At 39.6% G+C, this 26,793-nt stretch overlaps 1 protein-coding gene across 4 annotated transcripts in view; it reads right to left on the bottom strand.

Moving 5' to 3' along the window:
- slc25a21 (solute carrier family 25 member 21) overlaps positions 1-26,793 on the bottom strand; it is a 95,512-nt gene that overhangs the window by 57,422 nt on the left and 11,297 nt on the right. Inside the window, exon 3 of one of the 4 annotated variants that reach the window (XM_053682813.1) lies at positions 7,730-7,847. The exons of the other annotated variants lie outside the window; for them this stretch is intronic. Coding sequence (XP_053538788.1) covers positions 7,730-7,751 — 22 coding nt within the window. The 5' untranslated portion in view covers positions 7,752-7,847. The remainder of the gene's footprint in view (positions 1-7,729; positions 7,848-26,793) is intronic. 4 annotated transcript variants of the gene reach the window in all.

The raw sequence follows: 26,793 nt of genomic DNA, 5'->3' as shown, positions 1-26,793 counted from the left end.
ACCACTGGACACGCCCTAACCGAGAGAGAGAGAGAGAGAGATGCGATGTACAACAGAACAGACTGAGGCATTCTTTCATTAGCAAACTGCTCAGGTATGTCAGTCAGACACAGGAAACATATTAACACTGACCACAGTTTACTCTGCTAACCACACCGTGGCCCTGTGGGACAGAACTGAAGGGCAGGGTCTGTTTACACACATTTACACACCACGGATACATAGTTTCTCACACATTTCGCACTGCTTATATTATTTCCATAGGCACAATCCATAAACACACAAATAAACTGACCATGTACCAGGTCCGTCATAAACACTCATTGCTTTTCATGTGTAAAATTATGCACATTTCTCCATTACACACTCCGTTAATAGAAGTACTAACGCATGAAGTAAAATAAAAGTTTTCCCTTCAAGATTGGAAATTTAATAGATTCGATGGGCTGTTGCAAATTTCAGCTAGAACAATAAAATGGTATCTTTTATGATATAATTACATTAGTTTCAAAAACAAATATGGTATCCACAAATCATTTGCAACCCATAAAGCTTCTCAGAGTTTATGAGTGCCAGTGCAGGATCAAATTGCTCATTGTTTATGTCGTTCTTATTCACAAGAGAGTGATCATTATTGTCCCCAATGCGCTCCCTGTGAATCTTTTCGAACTGAAAAGGTTCTCACCTCTTGAGATTTAATAAAGCAAACCTCCTTGAATGAACTCATTAAAACCATGGCTTAAATTTGCAATTCCCTACTGATAAGGTTTTGGCTTAAGCTCAGTTGTACCATGTGCTGTCTACAGTCACACATCTCTGAAAACAAAATTTTATGTTTCTAACCGTCTCATTCTCATAGTCAGGTTTAAGTCATGTAAGACAGTGTTAACAATTATTGGCGCTCCTATGAATTCATATGAGGAAAATATATTTGAAATATTTCCCCATTGATATAGAATTTTTTTTTTGTGCACCTGGGTGACTAGGAACAGGAAATTGTTCAACCATGACTTCCTGTTTCACAGGGGTATAAATATGAGGCAACACATTCCCTTAGTCATTCATAATAATGGGTAAGACTAAGGAATATAGCTGTGATGTGCAACAAAAGGTTGTTGAGCTTCACAAAATGGGAAGTGGCTATAAGTAAATAGCACAAGCATTGAAAATGCCCATTTCCACCATCAGGGAAATAATTAAGAAGTTCCAGGCAACTGGAAATGTTATGAATCAATCTGGAATTGGACGTGTGTCTGTATTGTCTCAACGCACTGTGAAGAGGATGGTTTGAGTTGCCAAAAAATCTCCAAGGATCACAGCTGGAGAATTGCAGAAGTTGGTTGCGTCTTGGGGTCAGAAATTCTCCAAAACTACAATCCGTAGTCACCTACATCACCACAAGTTTTTTTTGGAAGGATTTCAATAAAAAAGCCTCTACTCTCATGGTTGGATCTTCCAACAGGACAATGATCCAAATCATACATCAAAATCAACACAAAAATGGTTTACTGACCACAAAATCAAGGTCCTGCCATGGCCATCCCAGTCCCCTGACTTGACACCCATAGAAAACCTGTGGGGTGAACTGAAGAGGAGAGTCCACCAGCATGGACCTCGAAATTAGAAGGATCTGGAGAGATTCTGTATGGAGGAATGGTCTCAGATCCCTTGCCATGTATTCTCCAACCTCATCAGGCATTATAGGAGAAGACTCAGAGCTGTTATCTTGGCAAAGGGAAAAGGGTGACAATAATTGTTCCACATCTATATTTAACAATATTTTATTTATCTATATTTTTTGATAAACCTGTGTTTTGTTTGCAATTGTTTGATATCCATGAGAGCAGAGTATTTTTGTGAATTTTTTTAACAAAAGATCAAAAGTTTAAACAATAAAGACAATTTTTCACAGCCTTCTTTGCTCATATTTACCAAGGGTGCCATAATTAGTGGAGGGCACAGTATACTATAACTATTAGGAATGGCTATTATACATTTGTTATTCTTCCCCGATTTCCTCTCTATTAAATGTTCACTCTCTCTGTGGCCTCAGTCCCTCCCTGTTTTGCTCGGCATCTCTTCCATGGCTGGAAGGTTGTAATTTGTAACAGGCGTCTGGGCGGGCTGAGCTCCTCTTCTTATCTGGACAGAGGATCACCAGCAAATCATATCAAAGAAAAAGCCTGTTTAAATATAGCCATAATTACTGCAATCATTTCTTGCTGTCTCCCTCTGGCCCTTCCCTCCTTGCACATAGTTTTCCCTCTCTCTCTTTTTTCTCCCCAGAATATTTCCTCTTCTTGTCTCCAGTAAATCCTGACTCGTGGTGTGGGCTCAGGGCTGACAGTTGCATGACAAGGAATGTTTCCCTTTGTAAGAGTCCACTTCCTCCTTGTGCAGTTTTAGCCTAATTGAAACATTTCCTATTGGGCTCAATCAAGGAGGCAATTACCTAATTATTCGCTTATGCCTTACTGAGACCTATACAGAGTGAGAAACCATGAGACAGAGCAAGCATGAAAGAGAGAGGGAGACATAGTCACTGGATCGTTTTTGTCAAATGATATATATGACAGCAAATAAACGAAATAATCTAACTACTGGGTCAGACTACAAGTTTTTAATATGCATGGTTGACTCTGAATCTGATTCTAATTTAGTCTCAACCACAGTGTGAAGCCTGAGATTAAAAACCACAGATTAAAGGAATTCTAATCTTATGTCAAAAACCAAGACACATCAGTAGAAGGATGTAATGAAACACGGTAAGGGATAGGGGAGCCTGCCAAAAGTTTTATGAGCTAGTAATGAAAAGTATTATCAAAAGGAGAGAAAGAGCGAGAGAGCAGGGACGACAGGGAGACATTAACAGTGCTGGAATGTTTTGTCCTAGCTGAATCCGCTTCCAACACATTTAATAATTAGACAGCTCATAAAATACAAATATATCAGCCTCAAGGATAAAAAGGCTTTTTCACAGTTCTCTCTGGCCTCAAGCTACGCCTTCACGAAAAAAAACAACACTGTTTTGGACCATAATAAACACGATGGGTCTATTAATTGTAAGATGTGACAACTCGATCAGTAAGTCATGTGTAAAATCCATCTCGGGACTGAAAAGTGGGGAGAAAAACCACACACATAACACACACTTTTGGAAATAAATATTTCAGATAAATGCACTAAAAGTAGAATGAACAACCTGAATCTGAACTCAGACTCTAAAGGGTCATCACCACCTTCAACTGATTTTATATATATAAAGGTCCACAGGATCGTGGTAGCAGGCCACAGTCACACACACATTTACACACTACTGACAAATTGGAAATGCCAATCAGTCTACAACAAGTCTTTGGGCTGGGGGAGGAAACCGGAGAACCAGGATGAAACCCTTGATGCACGTGGAAATAAAGCAAACTCCGCTTATATACAGATGCATCTCAAAAAGTATAAATATCGTGGACATGTTAATTTTTTCAGCAATTTTATTTAAAAAAGTGGAACTTTCATATATTGTAGATTCATTACACATAAAGTGAAATATTTCAAGCATTTTTTTTGTTTTAATCATGATGATTACGGCTTACAGCTCATGGAAATCCAAAATCCAGTATCTCAAAATATATAAAAAATTAACTTTTCCACAATATACATTTTTTTTAGCTGTACCATTTTATATGTATTGAAATTCAAAGAATTCATCAAATAAATGAAATACATTTCCTGTATATTTTGCAGTGATGAGTATTATAATGTACTGTGCAATTTCATATCCCATTTATACCCACTGCATTTTTACAGCTTGGACTCTGGGTTTAAATGCAAAAAAAAAACAACTCCTTACACACACTGGTGGCTTGACACAAATGAAACTGAAATTGCATTTTATACGACTGTTACTGTAACTGATTGCGTTCATGAGCAAAAAAATAGTTAGGATGTTCACATCCTTTTTTTAAAAATGCTGTGATCTTCTCAGCAGATAACTGCAGAAGTAACTAGAGAAGCAGTGTCAAATACACCATTTACAGTCCTTTTTCAGATCGATAAGTTGTATTTACAGTAATCACTTTACGTCACAATCACATGTTCAAAATAACTAATTTCTGCAATAATATCATGATTATAAACTCTTCCTCACATCTGATGTTTGCATTCTTATAATGGTTCATAAAGCGAGCATTCACAAGCAATAAGTGATCTAAATCTATTGGCCAGGTCTTAGTCATCATGTCAATAATAAGCGTGCTCTTAATTCAGTCATATGAATCCAGGAATAATCGTTGAGCTTTCTGGGCTTAAGCACACATGCCACAGCTTAAATCACCTGAGCTGAGCGGCCACATTTCAGCAACATGTGACCACTGTTGTCTAAATAAGCACTGCAGAAGACAGAAAGCAGTTAGAATACGCAAGTACACAAAGACACACACACACACACACACGTTGCACAGAAGAAATTAAAAATGAAATCTCACACACACTGGGTGGGCTGGGTTTTTACTTTTTCACTGCATGTACATTAATCTTACATTCAAAACTATCCCAGTATTCAAACACCAACGCAAACAGACACACACTAAACAACCAAGTGTGCACACCATATTGTATGGAAAGATAAATGTCCACCTGTTTCAGAGCACTAATTCAAACAGAGGAACTTCAAAACACAAGTGTATGGGCTGCTTTTCCATTCTGATTAGTCGCATCATTGAAAGCACAATACGCGCGTCTGTGTGTGTCTGTGTCTCACATCATGCAGTTCTTAAAAGCTAAGTAGAAGAAGAAAAAAAAGCATGAGAGAAGGAGAGGAATGGAAAGAGTGAGCGACAAGAGAGAATGAGAGAGAAAGAGAAGGAGGGATTGAGGATATTCGCCCAGGTGGTCCTGTGCCCCTGCTGCCGCTGGGCAGAGCTCTGACGTGAGGGGGAGAACTTGAAACCCATGCAAATGTGATCACTCCTGCTCCCACTGATTGGAACTGCAGCGTATGATTAAATATAATTGCAAAAAAACCTTTTCCAAATGCCTCGGCAGTCTGGAAAAAAAACCCGTAGAGGAAGGATTTAGAAGTCATTCTTTGTCTTTGAAAGAGAGAAGGAGGGAGGGGGAGAAGGTTCCGTCTGTTAAGTTTGTGTGTCCATGAGGTTAAATACAGTGTGTGTGTGTGTGTATGTGTGTGTGCGTGTGAGAACCAGGCCTGTTTTCATTGCTGCTGGAGGGAGCTGGTTGCTACATGCAGGGGACTGCGGATAGCAATGCGGATTTGCTGGCAGATAAAGTAGTACGAGGTTCAGGAGCTGAGTGTCACCGGCCTGATGATTGATGGCCGAGGCGGAACGCTTAAGTCAACAGCACATGAGCACGTCCAGGCCATCCCAAGCAAATGAAAGCGCAGTGCCGTTCCACTCAGCACCCATTTAAGGGTCAGGAGTCTCTGTGCACCCGCAGCTCAGCTCACGCCATTATGTTATCAAAAATACCTCACACGCAGGAGGCGACTAGGGGCTAATATCAACACATGGTTTTCAGATGAGAGGGAAAAAAAAGGGAGAGAGAAAGCGTGAGCACGCCATACAGAGAGAGAGAGAGCACTACACAGAAGTGTTTAGGTGGTGGTGTTTTCTCATCTATTAGTCAGCCATTAGTGAGTGTGTGACAGGATTTGGGGGTTCAGGTTCACTGGGAAGGGGAGCAGGTGTCCCTCGCTGATCTGTCTGCTGTTCTACTTCAACAGCTTAATCATTAAACCACACAACTCTCTCTCCATTCCGATATTCTTTGGCTGTGAAACCTGCATTAACTTTGCTTGCCAGAGAAATGAAGATGACAAATATTCATTGTCTTTTCTTCAACAAGGAAAAAAATATATACAGCTGTGTTTGTGAGTATGAGAGAATGTGTGTGTGCGTGTGTGTGAGCTGGTGTTCTTGAGGTTAATTACGGTACAGAGAGGCCATTAATAAACTCGATCGCTGTGAAAATAAAGACTGGAATCTTTTCTCAAAATATCCTCAAAGCCAACAACTGTGCTTTTGGTTAGACTCTAAAGCCGTGTATACCTCATGTGGGTCCTTTTGTATGACACAACCGCCATAAGAATCTGAGTTCTATTATATATCAGTGTGTACAACATCAACATCATCAGAGAGTTACAGTGACAGGCTATAGCATAAGTATGCATAGGTATGTACGTGTGTGTGTGCGGGCACATGTTTTTATATCTTGGAGGGGACCAAATGTTCACACAGTGACAGTAATATCCGACAATTTTGACCTTATTTGGCTGGAAAATTGCTTTATTATTATTATTATTTTTTTTTTTTACAAAAACTGCAACTTTTATTTAAAAAACAAAAAGAAAGAAAGAAAACTAAAAAGCCATTTTAATGTAATGTGCTTGTTGACTATCCTTACACTGACATAAATATTAACGCAGCTAATTTGCATATACATAAATCTAGGATCATTAACCAAAAGGAAAACTTTTGGCTTTTCAGTCTTCTTTCTTTCTTTTTCTTTTATTATCTTTTAAAAAAGTTGCAGTTTTTATATATAAAAAAGCTATTTTTCCAGCCAAATATTCCCACAAGGTAAAAATGGACAGATAATACCGTCACTGTGAACATTTGGTCCCCTCCAAGATATAAAAACATGTGCGTGCACACACGCACATACACACACATCACAGACTCCAGAGTCTCTTGAGTTGAGACTAAACGCCACAATCTCATCAGCTGCCCTTTAAACATTGTAAAATTTAATTCTCTATATTTAATCTTGAAATGCGGCCCATCTGCAGTGTAACATGTAATGTTCTAAATATATACAAACAAGTTGAAATGTCTCTCCCTCCCCAGAGAGCCAGAGAGGACAAGAAAGCGAGGCAATGCAGTGGTTTAGAGCATTTTCATCAGTGTGTTTGTCTTCCACTCCAAATGAATGGCAGATGCTGTGAGGAAGGGTATGAACAGCAGTGAGACCTTTTTCAAATGGCCTCAGAACAAGAGAGAGAGAGAGAGAGAGAGAGAGAGAGAGAGAGAGAGAGAGCGAGAGAGAGGAGAAAGAAAGATGATGAACCCCCCACACACACTTGCACACATACACAAAATCACTGAGATTTCTTTGCCGATATCTTATTGCTGCAATCTCCCGTTGATTAAGAGCAGGCCAGGCTGCTAAGCAGAGTGTATTTAGAGATAAGATAGACGGGCGGAAGGGCTCAGGATCCAACTGCACTGATATTCTGGAGGTCTTGGCTGCGGTGGTGCTCAGTACAGGAACAGCACCTCAGGGGCCATGTTAACTACGACCACAGAGAGCCCACTATCATGGCTGCACATCACACGACACACAACAGCCAACCACTTTACTACATACAAAGATCAGATGGTGAACCAGAGGCTGTTACAGGAGACACAGAGCTGAAGGGCTTTAGTCAGACACACATAAGAATGAAAAATCCAGACTCTGCCCCCTACTCTACTTTCCAAACGGTTTGTGTTTAGCCTCACTACAGCCTTTTTTACTTAAGGGAGGATCTATGCTTATTTCAAAGTCATGACAAGCTGGGAAACGAGTAACAAGAACGAGACATCTGAATATTTTCCCATTACGTTAGAATTGTACCGTAATTTACACCACATAAAAGGTGAAATTCATAATATGGTATTATGTAAAATGGTATAAAATTGTGCGACCTTGAGCTTCCTCATCTTTCTCTCACCTCTTGTTTCTTTCCCCCACATCTCTCCTGCCGAGTCTCCCAGCTGCAGCCCAGGCTGAGTACCTCTGATTTAGGTTAAGTGATTATTACCCCACTGTGGTTTGGGAAGAGATGCAGTCTGGAAAGAAGACAGCGCACACACACACACACACACACACACACACACACACACACAAGACCCTATTGTGCATGTATATGCATTTTGTGTGTTTAGATGCATGGGTAAAAGTCCACATGATTACATCGCAATTTATTTATTTATTTTCAACATTGACGAACCTTTAAGTAATGTGTTGGACACCAAATCCAGCCTCTCAGCTTGGCTGAGAGAGAACGAAAGAAGGCACAAAGATGCAAACACTTATTTACGACCCTGAGTTAAACTGTCTCTCACTGTGTAATTCTTTATTTTTTACTGCAGGCTGGGGTGAACAAAGTGCATGTTCTGTTATTCTTCCATCCTCCTCTCCCTACATAAACTGTGCAGATTTAGAGCAGAGTTTCATCACTTCCACAGGGACCTGCATTAGCATGGCTTCGGGTCTAGCCACTACTGACTCACAAGCAGTGAGGATGGACTGCTCCATCTTAATCAACTCCATCGCTTCTGGTTCCAGTGCACAGTTGCTTCCAATTGAGTCTTTTTTTTTTCTTTAAACAAGAAGTACAAGGAATCATTATTAGATAAATATATGGTAGGAAAAAATGGGACAAGCAAATAATGTAATCCAAAAGACACTAAGGTCAATATCTTTCCTGCAGGGTGTGCACACAGAGTCAGCATTTTTGTGTTCAGTAGTACTGTCTATTACCTCAAACAGCAAATTAGCAATTCCTTAAATCCATAAAGGTATATCTTGAACAAATGCAATAAACTGGATGAAGAAGATTCCACCTTTGGAATCAGTATACATGAAATAAACACAGGGATTTGGTAGTGTGAATGCTAAACAGAAAGAATTGATTTTTTAAATCTGGACATTGAATATATATTTAAAAATGATTGACAGTTTAGAGAAGGAATTCCCTAATTTAGCATATAAACTTCAAAGCAGTTAATGAATGTATGTGATGTTTAGGTTAAAATACGCAGTAAAAAAAATACAGTTTGTCTAAATGTCATCAGAAATAATCAAATAAACATACAATGCCCTCCACTAATATTGGCATGCTTGGTAAATATGAGCAAAGAAGGTTGTAAAAAAAAAAATCGTCTTTATTTAATCTTTTGTTAAAAATATAATCACAAAAATACTCTGCTCTCATGGATATCTGTCATGCAAATATCAGAAAAGGGTCTAGAGACCTTTTCTATTTCCCATCAGCCACTGCACCTCACCTGACCATGTCACATGACTCTCTGCACCTGTTCTCTATTTCACATTCATTACTGTGCACCTATATAAGCTTCATTCTGTCCCTTCACCCCTGTGTTGTGTTGTGACCAAGCATTCCACCCTTCTATGATATCCTGTTTGCTGATCGCCTGAATCTTTAGCCTGCCTTGACTCTGAACTTGCCTTATGTATTGGAATTGTTTGCTAGACTTTATATATTAAAACTCCTTAAACTGCATCCATCTCAGCCTCTCTGTTGTGACAGAAAGTGACAATATCAAACAAATGCACAACACAAAACTGGCTTATCAAAAAAAAAAAAATCTTTGTTAAAAACAGGTGTGTAACACTTATTGGCACCCCTAGGAATTCACATGAGAAAAATATATGTGAAGTATATTCCCATTGATATTAGTACACCTAGTATACCTGGGTGTCTAGGAACAGGAAATTGTTCAACTATGACGTCCTGTTTCACAGGGGTATAAACATGAGGTAACACATAGGACAAATTCTCTTAGTCATTCATCACAATGGGTAAGATCAAGGAATATAGCTGTGATGTGCGGCAAAAGGTTGTTGAGCTTCACAAAATGGGAAGTGGCTATAAGAAAATAGCACAAGCATTGAAAATGCCCATTTCCACTATCAGGGCAATAATTAAGAAGTTACAGTCAACTTGTAAGGGATTGTTTGGAAGGGTTTAAAAAAAAAAAGCCTCTACTCTCATCCAAAAGCAAACTCAGACACTACTGGATCTTCAAATGGGATTGGGTTCTATGGTCAGATGAAACCAAAATAGAGTTTTTCTATAAACACCAGAGGTGGTTTTGGAGCACTCAGAGAGGTAGCCATATGGAAAAGTACCTCATGCCCATGGTTAAATATGGTGGTGGCTCTTTAATGTTTTGGGGCTGTTTTTCTTCCAGAGGACCTGGACATTTTGTTAGCATACATGGTATCACAGACTCTATCAAATATCAACAGATATTAAATGAAAACCTGACTGCCTCTGCCAGAAAGCTTAAAATGGGCTGTGGTTGGATCTTCCAGCAAGACAATGATCCAAAATATACATCAGAATCAACACAAAAATGGTTTACTGACCACAAAATCAATGTCCTGCCATGGCCATCCCAGTCCCCTGACTTGAAACCTATAGAAAACCTGTGGGGTGAACTGAAGAGGAGATTCTGTATGGAGGAATGGTCTCAGATCCCTTGCCATGTATTCTTCAACCTCCTCAGGCGTTATAAGAGAATACTCAGAGCTGTTATCTTGGCAAAGGGAGGTAGCACAAAGTATTGACTAAAAGGGTGCCAAAAATTGTTCCACATATATATTCAACAGGGATATATATATATAAACCTGTGTTTATACAATTTGGGAATGCCAATCAGCCTACAACGCATGTCTCTGGACTGAAGAGGAAACCGCAGTACCTGGAGGAGACCTATGAGGCATATGGAGGACATGCAATCTCCACACATGTGCAGGGTGGAGACAGGATTCCAACCCCCAATCCCAGAGGTGCTAACCAATAAACCACCCTGCCCACTGGGCAGAAAATATTGTACCTAGTTAGATCATACTTAGTCTTAAAAACATACATATATGATTTTATGCACAATCCTAAACTCGTATCTAATTATACAAATATGATTATACTGTCCCTGCTCTTCTGGATGGCATCCAATATATGAGTAAAAGTATTTAACATAAAACTGAAAAATGATACCTATATTAAACATATCACAACAGTATGTGTGCAGCGATACAAGATATAAGCAGTGCTATCCAGAAAACGAAAGCGCTTATGAATTACAGCAACTTCTGTTGAATACACTGTGAGCATGCTGAGTGATCTACGATTTTACTTATTTTGTGGTCTTGCAAATGACAGGCATTTCCAAGCAGTGTGTCATGACTATGTCAGAAAAACGATGATTAATCACAATTAATAGCCAGAATCGCAATACAAATAAAGCTAGTTTCAATAATAAGTTTTGTCATAAATATGTAACTGTAGTAAGTGCATTCATTCAGTGTGGCACTGGCATGATTTGAATTATATTTGTACATTTTTAAAAAGGCAGCCCAAATTTAGCAGGCCATTCTCAATAAATTCCTGTCAGTGAAAAATAACGGATCAAGTCACTTTTGAAGTAGCCGTGTAGCAATCATGGTTCATGCGCCCCACTCTCCGGGGGGTTCCATCACCAGTATGTTTTATCAGTATCTCCCATTTGCTCTATAACAACTTACAATGAGTTACATATGGCTCTGCAAGAGCACGTGCATGTAAGTACAAACACACAGACCGAAACACACAGCATACAAAAACTGCACTTTCCTCTGAGGTTATATTCTAATCAGTTTTATCTTAGACTTAAAAGAAAAATCTACCCTGAATGATCTTAGTTCGGACATGTTGGTCTATTTTCACTTTGGTTAACAGTTTCCTACATTACCCACAATGCCATTTAACTACCTGCTAATAGCAGTGTCAGTGTGATTTAGCCCTTGCTGTTTCTCTACCTAAATTGATTGATGTAGCAGCACTTTAGTCTGTCCGACTTTTAGTCTGTCCACCTCCTTATTCACTTATCACTTAAACAGATCAGGTTCTAAAGTTTCAACTTTTATACTAATACCCCAGGAAACAGGGGATGTCCCCCGGACCTTGCAAATGTCCCCTTATGTCCGCATTTGAGCCGGTTTATGAAGTTCGCTGGCGGACGTTCCGAGGACTTCAGTGGATATCAAATCATAACACTACTGAATGTGTTAATTTCAGTGAAAGTCCCCTAAGCGTCCCGAATGGTCGCTGGACGTCCTGTGAACCCTACGTTCATAGAGGCCATTTAGGGGACGTCCTGAGGATCTTTTTTTGTCAGCTGGGACCTTCAACGATGGTGTGCATGTTATCTTATAGATTGCTAACTAGCCAGGTCAAGTCTCTGCCATAACTCAGCATAACTGCATCATATAGCTGTACTGCAGTCTGGAATGTTTTGTTGTCTCCATTACCTCCATGTTGGATTTCTACAGTACTTAATATGACAATGAACAATGCTTGGAAAAGTGTGTGAGAGAAGAAGTGCTCTTGCACTTTTCAAGAGCTAACAGTAAAACCTAACTGTTATCCCTTATGTGTGAGATTGTTAAAAAAAAAAACTTCTCTTATTAAATGCCATGTTAACTGCGTTAGCAGCGTCCCACTGTGCCCTCAATGCAGCGGACAACAGCTAACTTCTCACAGGAATAATGAAAATGCAGCATCAATCGACATATGAGCACCAGAATCACTAAGCACATCACTAATAGTTCAATATAAATACATTTAGCATGCTTCAAGATGGGGTTAAACTGCAGGCATGGACAGCAGATAAATACAGCTGCATAACCAATGCATATGTGTGTCAAATGTATAAAAATCATGCGCCAAAAGGTATAATTATAGAATGTCTAAAAGAAGGATTCCCCTTTAAAAAATAAACACTGTAGGCTGGTGGGAAATGCAAATATGTGTTAGTACTGAGTGAGCCTCCGATTAGCCATACTGCTCTAGTGCATGTGGACGATGACTCACTCATTGCTGCTCACATTGGCACAGAAGGGGCTCCATATCTGGCTCTCCCTGTGCTCTGCTCTCGCTCTCAAAACAAGGCCAGTCCAAAGAGCAAACATCAGCTGGGAGACCACCAGGGTGACTCGCTCCCCTTGTATTTGTTTAAACTTTCACGGCTTGGCTCAGCTACTCCGGGGCCATCTCTCACCCTTCACATTTTGCCTAGTTTGCACCCACAGGCAGCAGGCAGCGGAAGTGTCTTCCTCCAGCTGACCCTGGTGGTGATGTTGCCCTCTGGCCTTCAGTCATGGCGGGGGTCTTGACCCTTCCAACTCTTCCCACCAGGGCTGACCGGCTCTGGGCCATTTACACAGGCCTCACCCAGAGAGGAAGTAAGTCATCTGCGTTTACCACTACTAACAGACCGAGGCTCCAATACTGCAGGCCGAGACGGTTGGGAAAAGAATGAGCTGAAGAGATGGATGAGCTCTCAGGGTGGCCAATGCATCTGGAGGCCGAATGCTGAAGCACTGATGAGCGTGAGCCAGAGGAGCTATAGGCAGGCTGTTGTTTTATCTTCCCCTGAGATTCCCCCATTGGCCATTAATGCCGGGCCATAAACGGACGGCGCTCAAAACATATTTGGTTTGTGATGTCATGAGCATGTTTTATAGTGCTTGCAGTCAAAACACAACCCAGCATCCACATGTGTGAGGTAAGATTCCCCCTCTCTCACTTCGCTCACACCTATGCTCACTCTTTCCAACTTTTCTGCAGCTCACAAGCCAGAGAAATGCTGCTGGGAAGAATAGGCATGAGATGAGGCAGGCTGTCTGGGCTCAGGATGGAAAACTGGGACATGGTTTATGATCTGTGCTCCCTATCTTCCAGTAAAATTCACACCAGAGCTTTTTCCAGTGAAGCAGCATCACTAGCCACCCAGCCAATGATAACAGGCTGACGCGCGTGGAGAAGCAATCCAAACACATCAGGAGAAGCTCTCCATGGTGGAAATGCCTGCAGGCCACTTTTTCTACATCATCTCTCTTTCCACAGCCTTCTGAAGCCCAAGCACTCTCACACACACACACACACACACACACACAAGCACACACACACATACAGGGATCCCCATTTAGCCTCACTGCTAATGACTTGCAGCACTAATTGAACCATGCAAGATTCCATCTCCTCCCTTTCAGGACACAGGATGAAAGCACCTCATTATTTGGTGAGTTCCTCCTGTGGATGAAGGTTTGGATGATTAGACAGTTGTCAATGGGGAAGGAACAAGCAAAATAAGGAAGATAAAAACTTAAATCTACTGCTCTGGAAAGGGTACTTCTCCTGCATTTGGTAATTACTGAGCATAAACAACAACGATAAGACAAAATGACCAAAAAAAAGAGAGATGAGCCTATGTGTTACACTGAGCTCATCCAGTAAACAGAGACAGAAACTGATGCAAGAATGACAGACAATTCAGGGATAACATGCAATATTATAAGTCTGGATAAAGAAAACAGAAACAACAACAGAACTACACAAGCTATATGGAATTCAGGACATCCTCACAACCTGAGACAACAGGGCCATCTGCAATGTTCCCATGCCACAGTAAATCATTGCACTGCAAGCGCTGATAGGACCCAGAGTCGCCCACAAAGATGCAGAGTGGAAAAATGCACATGTGTATTCTCTCTTCCCCTTGAAATTCAAGGTAATGAGTGATTTGCACGGCTAAATCAAAAGCAAGTGTACGTGAAGTGAATTTTGACTTTGTGAGAACAACATAAAGGCCCTTGAACATGCTTCACATTAAAGATATGAAAGGACACTTTAATCCATTTGCCTTCCTCTCACAAAAAAAAAAAAAGCAGGTCTCACAGAGACAGATTCTGTTAGTCATAAAAACATGCGTTTGGCTAATGTACCAAATGTGTACCACATTATTGCCATTATTGTTATGATTCATTTTTGTCAGTGCGGGACAGGATTGTATATACATTCTGATTCTCCTAAAGACGAATAAACTGCACTGGCTTTCCATCCACTGCTTGAAATATGCTTATCTTAGATTTGAGGCTTATCATTCTTGCTGATCTCGCTCTCTCTCACACACACACACACAGAGACAGAGGACCACAGCAGTGCTGATGTGTGGGAGGTGGCATATCGCATGGCCCTGTACTGCAATGTCTATGTCAAAGTAAAACTGATTCTGACAGAGTGATGGTAGTGGAGAGGTAGACCCTCCACATCCTCCCTTCCCTTCCTTGCCTCCGTTGCTTTAGGAGATCCTATCGTTCCTCCCGCAGACTAGATTTCTTGGGTGACTTCAAAGCTTGTTCACTAAGTGTTTAGAAGAATGCGATGGAAACAGGAAAATAATGTTCTGATTTCTGTAAACTTTATAACATCTGCTTTTGCTTAGTGTTGGTGCAGCACAGAGCGGCGCCTCCACTCTGCTCCCCCCCCACACAGTTTAAAAATCACCTCACACACTGAATCCAGAATGGCAAAGTGAAAAACAAGAATACATTCTCCTCAGTGTACAATCAGGGAAATAAAGAAAACAGATGGTTTAATGTTAAAGGCCAATTAAGCTAACATCTACTTTAACTAACTCTGTAGGAATGTGACAAATGTGAGCTGGTTAACTGGTCAGTCAAACTGTACTTATAATCCAAGTAAATATATATGAAAAATAGAGGCCCAGCAGTTACTGTCTTTGCTGTAAGAGAAGTGAGTGCCCGAGCCCAAACAAAGTCATTATAAATGCACCGTATGACAGAGGAAAGTACCTTTGGCATGCACAAAATTTCCTGTGCAATTTGTTGGGTCTGTCTTTATGCTTAAAAGGTACCATGACAAGTCTCCTGCACACACACGCGCACACACACACGCGCGCGCACACACACACACACACACACACACACACACACACACACACACAAATCTTCGCCCAAGGGCTTCTTCTCCTTTCCCTAACTCAATCATGCTCAGGTTTCACTCTCGCCCATCCGAGCACAACTCACTTCCTCCTCCAAACTACCCCCCAGCCTTAAACCTCAGCCTTCCCAGAGCAACTCCCTTCACAATGCACAACACCCTCAGTGCTGTCTAAATATCACAACTACATACTTCAAGACCTTTGTTGAGTAGAGCTTGAATTCAATAAAAGCAGTATTTTACTGCTTCCAGGTGAAGAAGGAGACGACACCTATAGTTTGCTCATTTAAAAATAAAAGAGACTCTGAGCGAGCGAGCGAGCAAGAGAGAGAGAGAGAGAGAGAGAAAACCCAGGAAATGTAAGAGCTTTGAGAAACCATGGAGTGAATTTTTGTCCTCAGTTTCCATCACACTGGCTAAACTAAGCGAAGAGTAAGAACATCAGTACTCAATTGCAGATGAGGCAGTTCTGCACGAGACTGGGCGACCAGTCAGAGAGTTGGGCAATCAATAGAAATTTAGAACAATGTCAGTGAACCCAGCTGACACCAAATACCAGCTGAAGCAACCTCCCTCTGCTCTGATCTGCTCTCTGTCATCGCCTATTCATCTGCTCAGAGCTGTCACAGTGCATTGCATTGTTTGCACATGCCATTGTTATATGCCATGGGTACGTATTTAAGGCTAATAACTAACAGCTGGCTTGTGCTGGGTTTCTACTCAAACACGCAGGGCACATTACAAACAGTGTTGTTCTGCATCTTTTTGCGAGTGTGCAGGTCAGGGTCAAGTGTGTGGGCTGCTTGGGTTCAGTGCAATGTGCTAGGCTTTGTGTTCTTGAACACTACACAGAGATGCTAGGAGAGTGTCTTAGGTCAAAGTTTGGCCACAGCCTCAAGTTTCTCCATGCTCTTACAGTAAGGCGAGTTCCTTTCTGAATGGCGGTCATTAGGTGGACATAAGGAGTGTGTGTGCATGGTGTGGATGATTGGGGTAAAGGTCCAGGTCTGGCGGCCTACAGGCTACAGGTCGAAGCATTTGAAAAAGTCATTTCCTCACTTTCCTGCAGCAGGAAAAACAGCAGACCAGAGAAAATAAACGAGGGGGAAATGAGCGAAAACAAATTAAGGTGAACGACACTGATAGAATGTACGCCACCAGCTATGCGTCAAGGAACGAAAGAAGAAAAATGGAATGAAATGTATGGAAATGTAGGAGAGGCAAATTTTTCAACTGTGAAGCAAGAGCACAACTAGAAGATGTGCTGTGACAGCTGAAAGGATCTAGTGTATGGCTACAGACACACATGGCCCTGATTTCCAGTTAATCAGTTGTATGTGTAGCAGTAAACATGACATTTAAGTAACACCTCTCTCCTCCTGCTTGTAGTTTGCTCTGATCATGAGAATGTGGCTTTTAATAATTTTCTAATTCTCCACAACTGCGTGCTTAGCAAGTAAACATTCAGAGGCTGTCAGCTTATGACTGGCTAACATGCTTCAAACAGAAAAAAAGTAATAATTAAGAACTGTGTCATCAAATCAGTACTGTCACTTCAGTGCAGATCTGTCTCCAAACATCCCTCTACCTACTTCCTTAGAGTCTCACTTCCTGTTCCTGTTGCCAACTATAATGATAAATGGGCTCAAGCGCCATTCAGTTACACCGAGAGTGCAAAGAGACAGGAACAATGGGAGCCGGCCAGTGCAGTGTGGCATGGGCCTTCTGCATTCTTAGTGACAATTTAGCCTAATTAGCATCAACTTCTGCGCCATCCATCATACTCCTCAAGAAACATAAACAAACTGTCAGCTCTAGCGTAACAAACCGATCACCCAGCTACTTAACACAAATTATTCTTACATGAAATGCTGCTTCTCAGGCAAGCTTCCCCAGGCCATTCGGGAGAACGGATGGCTATTAAAATTGAAGACATATGTTCCAGTCAAGTTCAACTCCCCAGTCTGCTGTGGCTGACGCAGTGACAGTTTAGGCAGGCTGAGAGACAGTGATTGTGGAGGAGACTAGCCGTTGCAGAAGGGGAAGTAACGGACACACACTGCTTTGGTAATAATATAATGACAGGTGAGATCAGGCTGATCAGCTGATGTTAACACTGATGTCGTATCTGGAAGGATGAGATGCAGCAAGATGCACTGATTTACAACTAGACTGCAAGCTTCAGAACTCTCACGCTGGACACACATGAACTTCTGGGAAATTTGGAATAAAACATATTCGTAATCAAGTAATTCAAGTAATTAGTATGAGGTGAGGGTAGAGCTCTGTAATTCCCCAGTAATTTTCTTTCTTTCTTTTTTAAAAAAAACAACAAATTCATATATAATTATTTCATTTGCCTTTCTCCAACTTTTCCCCTGATGTCTTTTGTTATTCAGATATTAATTTTTAGACTTTTATGACATCAGAATTAAGAACTTATGAGTAAAAATGTAAATAAATATTATAACAAAAAACTGTGCTGAGGTGAGTAGCATTCACCTCTCTCCAGTCCTTAGATGTATCTGAGATGTAAGCATACTGAAACAAAACCGACGCCGCTGCTTTAGAGCTTGTGTGTCTTGCTACACTAACTGTATATAAGTCAGCATCCAGTTTTTTTCTATCATTAGCAGATAAAGCACGCTGCAAAATATGATTGGGTGTGTTACACCACAAAGCATACTACCTATAACCCTACAAAACTATTACAAAGTATAACCTATTTGGAATAATGACAATAAAATGATTCATTGATTAGAAAGTGATGGTGCTAGTGCTGTAATAATAATATTGCATCAATAATTTACCATTGGCAAGGTGATGAATAAATAAACCTGGATTCAATCCTAACATATGTTACATTTAGAAACTATTGCTGTTTAGGTTTTAATGGCTGACGTTTGAGACAAAATATTTTTGGCTTACCTAGGTAGCTCCTCTTAATATATGTTAATATCAATCAATTGTCTGAATATTTTGTTAAGGAAATACCCTAATTCCCTCGATTCCATGTTTAGGCTAAATGTAAATGTCATTTTCAGGTTTCAGTGATATTCTACCACAAATCTGTGGGAAAAAACCCAAATGGACTCCAGAGTGATGATATGGTACACTAATGAGTCATGTTTACATCGTTTAAATGACATGGGAAGTAATCACAAATACTCAGAATCATTTAGTCAGAATCTGACAGAGTTTAGACATTCTTTGGAAAAATGAAAATAAAATGTAAAAAAAAAATGCTTGCTTGATACAAACTCAAGTTTTACTTTGTGGTTCAATTAACCTTCAATTCAACATTCGCTTTGTTCTTAATCCTAGAAGTCATTCTGTTAGGGGGCCTTGGTGGTTAAAAAAGTGGCAGCTAGCCATGTATTGTCTTGCTAAAGGCTTAATACATTATCCCACAGTATACGTGCACGTGATAGCAGTTAAAATGTTTACTTAAAGCTGTTCAATATTATTTTACATAAAATTAATTCTAGAGCTGCAAAAACGAATCAATAAAATTGATAATAATTGATTATGAAAATCGCTGTCAATGAATCGCATCATTGATTAATCGGTCTGCACACGGCACGGGGAACGTTTACTTATTATGTTACTTTTGTTCCAACACGCTTCCGAGAGTAAATACTAAAGTTGTGTCACTTATACTATGCACTCTGTACTCTACCATCGAGTGTGTGGATTTTAGAACAGTAATATCGTCTCAAAAGGAACACTGCCATTTTTTTTTACTAACCGGAAGTATAAGCCGCTTCCTAGTCGATGGTGCATGAGGTTATACGCACGTAATGTGACTCTGCTAGCTTTAGCAGATACCCAGAGTCACCGACAATGCCTTTCTTCAGTTTACTGTTTATATCAAAGTTACCTTTTATAAAAAGTAATGCATAAATACTATTATATAATATAAACTTATATATTAGTCAATTGATATATAAGTATTTATGCATTATTTTTATGGATGCACAAACAGCACGAAATTAAACTACAGTCCTAAATGAATAATATATATTCTGGTGTGTGTGTGTGTGTGTGTGTGTGTGTGTGTGTGTGTGTGTGTGTATTGGGTTCTTTTCAGTCTTATATAATTGGACAAACAGTTGTGTAAAGTCCGAAGTTTATATTTGTAACACTTAGTTTGTGGATTTTATTTTAAATAAACGTTAAAAAATGGTACTGAAATTTTGCCCCGCCCAATCCGATTAATTGAAAAAAATTATTGGCCAACTAATTGATTATGTAAATAATCATTAGTTGCAGCCCTATTTAATTCAGACCATTTTGAATTTTTAAATAATAAATAAAAATATTTATTTAAAAAAAAACTTTGCCGTAAAAAGTATGTATATATCAGTCCAATTTTGCCATTGTAGAAATTAACACAAACGCAAGCAAACCCTGCAATATTCAGAGGAGCTTTGGGCCAAGACGCATCATGTGACGTCATCACAACGTGCATTCAGCCGAAGCCCTCTTTGATTCATGTCGTCGAATACGAGTGCAGCTAAAAGGTCTCGTTTCCAACAAACATCACTGTGAAAGACAATTGCAATTTAATCAATTCAAATAGTTTTCTGCAAAAGAAAAGCACACAAAAAAACAACAATCACAAAAAAACCTAAAATATATATATATATATATATATATATATATATATATATATATATATATATATATATATATATATATATATATATATAGCTGTGGCTTTTTTCAAAATTACAGATGCTACAAGAGCAAAAATTGTTTTTTTAATATAAAATGTGTGTGTGTGTGTGTGTGTGTGTGTGTATATCATGGTTATTGTACATTTGCCTTCCTTGTCTAGTGATCTTTACTTCCACATTTGTAACCTTTTGCAGTGAAAAAAATGGTTGAAACCTAGCATGTGATTTATTGTACCAGAGCAAATAAAAACCCACTTTCCAAAATTACCCAATTACCTAACTGTAGTTAACCAGCATCACAGCTGATTATGAAGTTTAAAAAATCATGATCATGATTGCAACACAATTCAAGCTGCATGTCGAGTGTTTCAGAACCTGTGCATTTAAAAAAAAAAAAGCAAACTTTGCAAATGTCTCACCTCATTGAGCACGCTTCAATTTTCCCTTTCCTTTTTGATGTTATGTAGCATTTGAAACGCTTGACTAATTGACTGGGAAGTTTGGCAGGAAGCACTTGTTGTTTTAGAGGACTGATGGCAGACCTCACTCATCTCAGCCAAAAACAGACTATGCAAACGTTAAGAGTGAGAAATGTTCAGAAACCTAAAAAATAAATAAATGCAATGGAGCCACACAAAATGACAAATGATTCTTTTTTTCTCTCTCTCCCACCCAAAGGGATTTCTTCTACATTAAAAACACGATACACAGTGTGAATGGAGGGAGGGCCTCAAAACAAATCTAGGTTGCACCGCTAACGACCATCAAGTGGAACTGTGAAGCGTCTTTGCCAAGGTGAGAGTGGAGAATTATTTTAATCAAGTTAATTCTCTCACAACAGCAGCATGATGTCATTTGCTGTTTGCTCATTAGCTATTCCTGGTTTAACGCCAGCACTCATTTTCATTCAGTTGAGAAGGTAAATATAAGCCTTGTTCGTATTCAGACTGTTTTTGACTTAGAGAAATGACATGCGGATTAGTACGATGTGAAATAACGAGGAAGGGGAAAATAATCTGTTCTTCTAGCATGACTAATAAATGGATCGGCTCTGTCGTTTAGGCAGCTCATGCTTCAGACGGAATGACGCTTGATTTACCCACACGCAAAATGCTCATTTCACTCTCACTTTTCCTCTCACCGCTCCATTTTTCATGCTGGCTTTCTTCACTTTTCAAAGCCACGTCTTTCAGCTGAGCTCCCATGATGATTGATAGCATGAGATATTTAACTTTTGAGAGCTTCTGGTTTATAAAGTTTAGACCTGCTCTGGCATTGACACGTCACCCGTTCGCATGTCGTCACTTGTGACCTGAGTGAAAACTCTCTTCTCTGAGATCACTTCACTGAGATCACTGCTTTACTACTGCTAACCTTTCCCCCCTTTTTTACACATCTCCTCTGACAGCCTTAATCTCATCCTTCATGTCCTCTCACTGTCACCCTCATCCCCTCTATCACTCTCATTCTCACTCACTCACTCACTGTATGGCAAAAGTCTATGGGAACTGTGGCTGCTTTCTCTTATCTGATCACAAACTGAAGAACTATGAAAAGTCATAATATAACCAACCCATGTTCTGTGCAATCTGCACGTTCAGATGCGCCTCTGAAAGCTGTGACAACATGTGAAATATGTAGCATGGAAACCTGCAGATCCACTGCCTTCCCTTATAGTGTACACTTTTTGAACAGGTGTACATTGTTATTATTTTGTCTTCTAGGAAACATGTAAATATCTAATGTATTGTCTTCTGAAGGGCAGTACTAAATGAAAAAAAAAGGAGAACAAAGTAATAACACACTGATTTACACCAGTCATCCTGTTCAAAAGTTTACACCCCCTGGCTCTTAATGTATTGTGCTGACTTCTTGAGAATAAGTGAATGTTTGCACCTTATGTAATAGTTCGGTACGAGTCCTTCAGTTGTCCTCAGTGTGAAAAAATGGACATCATACAGCCGCTGTTGGAAAGGGGTCAAATATGCAGAAAATGCTGGAATCGTCTGTCTTTCAAACTGGTTCATTTGTGTAAATTCAGTTATTTATTGTGTCTTGTGGACTATGTGTAAACATCTGTTATGTGAAAAACATTATTCGGGGCAGGACTAAATAAAAAAAATCGAAATGCTATTTTTATGATCCCTCTTTTTTTTATTTTAAACATTTTGCAGATTCTGAAAGGCGTATGTAAACTTATGACCGCAACTGTATTATTCGTTGTAAATCAACCAAATTTAAATAAAAAAACATTTTACTGCACATATTCAACAGATGACGATATTAAAGTAGTATGAACTAAATGATGATTTTCTTCTAATCTTGGAAATGTCTTCATGCAGAACTTTTGATAGCAATTATGATTGATGTACAGGTCAGAACAGACTCTTTGGGAGGTAAAGACATGAATTTGAGGTTCAGGTGCTGCTCATCTGGTGGAGTTCTCGGAGCCTGACTCACAGCGAAAGAAAACAAATCCTAGTCCACTTCCCCACAAACTGTTTCCCGCAAGCAACCTGGCCACCGCTGCACCAGCACCAGGATGTTTGGCTTAGAAAATGACTTGGCCGCTCCTGCAGCCTTTTTTTTGGCTAATTTCCCTTCTGTCTATTTAGCTATTATAGGCATTTAGGATTAATCATTTTACTGCACAGTATTTTTCTTCTTCATCTTCTTCTTCTAATTATTATTATTATTATTATTATTATTATTATTATTATTATTATTGTTGTTGTTGTTGTTTTTGTTCTTCTTCTTCTTATTATTATTATTATTATTATTATTAGGCAATTTGTAAAACCTCTACTGCAATTTTCTGCTTATGTATAAATATCATAAATGGAATTAAATCTGAGAGTGGGTGGGCTGAGAAAAAAATTACCAAACAAAACATTTCCTCAAGCAATCAAAACACAAACAGACCCAAGAAAACTGCAGCGACCTGCATATAATCACAGTAAGACATTTCCTCTACAGCAAGCCTCACCATCCACCCAAGGCCATTTATAAACATGAAGGGGGACAAACAAGGAAAGCACGGGCAGTGTCAGCCTGCATTGGTCTGGATGTGAGCTGATAAATTGGTGGCTGCTGTAAATTGCCCCTTGGGCACCATCCGTTCGGCCGAGTGCAGCGGAGAGGGCCATTTTCAAAAGCACCCCAGAGCTCCGGCACGCATGAAAGAGCCTTCCACCAGGTGATGGGCTTCCACAGAGGAACAAGTGGTTACAGACAAAGAGATATATCTTTGATCTCATCTCCTCTGCCTTAACCCAGATGTTCTAAGCACACGCACACACACACACACACATACACACACACACACACACACACACACACACACACACACACACACACATTTGTCTTAGTATCTGTTTGAGGACATAATTATTAATGCAGCTAATTGATGCCATGCCTACATCTACAGTATATCTAACCCTAACCTTAACCTCAATAAGCAAAAAGATAAAAGCTGCAGGGTTTTTTGTTTTTGTTTTTAAAAAAGCAATTTTTCTCATGGGGATCTACCAAAATGATCCCAAAACTGTCAGATGACACCACTGACCCTCCAATCTCACACACACACACACACACACACACACACACACACACACACACACACACCTGCTAAGAGATACTGTGCAACCCAGTCCAGGAACAAAACCAGACTACAGTCAATCTAACTCTTTTCCTCCTTTTGGCTACATACTAAATGTGACTAGAGTCCTATATAAATTCATACAATTGAGTCAGAGAAACATTTAAAAGGAGCAGTAGTTTGTTTTTTCCATTTGCAGACATTTGTCTCCATCTCTATTCCTCTCCAGTTCCTCTCATTCTGCTCTATGGAGAGCGTTTTCTGCCAGAGAGCGTTTATCGAGAAAGCATCTGTCATATCTCATCGCAGGCCTGCACCGCCGAGTGCAGTCTGTGTCAGCGGACTGATAACTTAACCTTTCCCTGATCTGCACTTCAAAACAGAAACAGAGTCCCAAGACTCCCGCCATGTGTGGTCTGCTCTGCGCTCCACTACTCTCGGAGTGAACGCTTCTTTCTGCGAAATCCAGTGAAGGATAGAGACACCTGCCATTTTTCTCCTTTGTCTGTCAGAAATATTTTCTAAGAGCACAGTCTAGCGACTGTGACCGCTCTTGACACTGACACGAAATGTCAGTGTGCTATATCACAGTGTAGTAAAGACACGGCACTGTTTTGCCACATCCGCTGTTTTTTAGTTTCATGGCATTTCCATGCAACTAGTCACTATTCCAATCAAACAGCTGTGAAATCAGATATCTAAAAACAAGGAATCAAAACGACAGTTTTCCTAGCTATTTAAAATCCGACCTCCGTCTATGTTTTGTACTTTCAAAAATATCTGAACTAAAGTCTTTCAGTTAAATCGTAAAGGAATGCAGGAATCAGTCACTCTGCATTGATTATAGCATGGGACAAATCACAACAGCGAGGAACGATTAGGATTTCCAGTGCTTTATCATCATAATTTGCTCATAGAAATGCAATTAACTTAATAGTTTCCTGATAGACTGTAGCATCTCTATTCTCTCATATTATTTTGAGTGGGCCTATCGTTTACTGCTAGATAAATATTCACCACAGGAAGTTTTTCTAATTTTTCCGCTCTGGGGCAATCACTGCAAACCTCCCAGTCCCCACCCCGCCATCCTCCTTCCCCCCACTCACTTTTAATGTCATCCCCATGTGAAAGATTTGTAAAGTTCGAAAGGAAGAGCAGAGACTGAAACACCACCACAGCTCTCTACTGCCCTCTAGGCACCAAGTAACAGCTACAGTCACACACTAGAGCACAGCACAGAAGGCAATGAATAGACAGTAACAAAGCAAATGTCATGATTTTAAGATCAAAATGCATGAATCAAAATTGCAGATGAATTTCAAACTGTCTAAAAGTTTATCATCTAAACAGAATGTGAAAAAATATATTTGTTAAATATAGGTGGACAACAATTATTGGCACAACTAGGAATTCATATGACAAAAATATATTTGAGTATATCTACATTTTTTTTAGTACACCTGGGTGTCTATGAACAGGAATTTGTTCAACCATGACATCCTGTTTCACAGGGGTATAAATTTAAGGTAGCACATAGGCCAAATTCCCTTAGTCATTCATAACAATGGGTAAGATCAAGGAATATAGCTGTGATGTGTGGCAAAAGATTGTTGAGCTTCACAAAATGGGAAGTGGCTATAAGATTATAGCACAAACACTGAAAATGCCCATTTCCACTATCAGGGCAATAATTAAGACGTTCCAGTCAACTAGAAATGTTATGAATCAATCTGGAATTGGACATGTGTCTGTATTGTCTCAACGCACTGTGAAGAGGATGGTTTCAGTGGCCATAAAACATCCAAGGCTCAGAGCTGGAGAACTGCAGAAGTTAGTTGCATCTTGGTTTCAGAAAGTCTCCAAAACTACAATCTGAAGTCACCTATATCACCACAAGTTGTTTTGTAGGGTTTCAAGAAAAAAGCCTCTACTCTCATCCATAAACAAACTCAAGCATCTTCAGTTTGCCAGACACTACTGGAACTTCAAATGGGATCGGGTTCTATGGTCAGATGAAACCAAAATAGAGCTTTTTGGCAATAAACACCAGAGGTGGTTTTGGTGCACACAGAGAGGTAGCTATATGAAACAGCACCTCATGCCCATGGTTAAATATGGTGGTGGCACTTTAATGTTTTGGGGCTATTTTTCTGCGAGAGGACCTGGACATTTTGTTAGGATACATGGCATCATGGACTCTATCAAATATCAACAGATATTAAATGAAAACCTGACTGCCTCTGCCAGAAAGCTTAAAGTGGGCCGTGGTTGGATCTTCCAGCAGGCCAATGATCCAAAACATACATCAAAATCAACACAAAAATGCTGTTATCTTGGTAAAGGGAGGTAGCACAAAGTATTGACTAAAAGGGTGCCAAAAATTGTTGGACACCTATATTTAACAAAGCTATTTTATATAAACCTGTGTTGTTACAAAAGATCAAAAGGTTAAACAATAAATACAATTTATTGATGGCACTGTATAGATAGACAGATAGATAGATAGGTAGATAGATATCACAATGAGAAAACATATATATAGTGAGAGAGAGAGAGAGAGAGAGAGAGAGAGAGAGAGAGAGAGAATGAATTAACTTTAGGAACTTATTTTCTGCCTCATAACAGATTTTAAATGAATGAAAATCTAATCCAAATTTATCCATAACATTCATAACATTCTTTAGATCTATAATATTCCCTAAATCTTAATTAGCGTACCAGCTCAAAATGATCTTAGACGGTTTTAAATTGCTATGTAGACTTGACCAACCATGAAATCTATTTAAACTGTTTCCTACAGCACAACTTCAGTGCATTGTTTTCATGCTGAAGTCATTCTCCAGATTTTTATCTCACAGAGCTCTCTCCTGAAAGAATAATGTGTCAGGCAGCCAATGCAGATTTGTGAACAAGAAAGCATGAAAGCC

The sequence above is a fragment of the Ictalurus punctatus genome, chromosome 9 (assembly GCF_001660625.3).
Source record: "Ictalurus punctatus breed USDA103 chromosome 9, Coco_2.0, whole genome shotgun sequence".
Taxonomy (NCBI): domain Eukaryota; kingdom Metazoa; phylum Chordata; class Actinopteri; order Siluriformes; family Ictaluridae; genus Ictalurus; species Ictalurus punctatus.
Note: the sequence above shows the minus strand (reverse complement) of the source record. Positions and strands in the feature narration are given on the sequence as shown.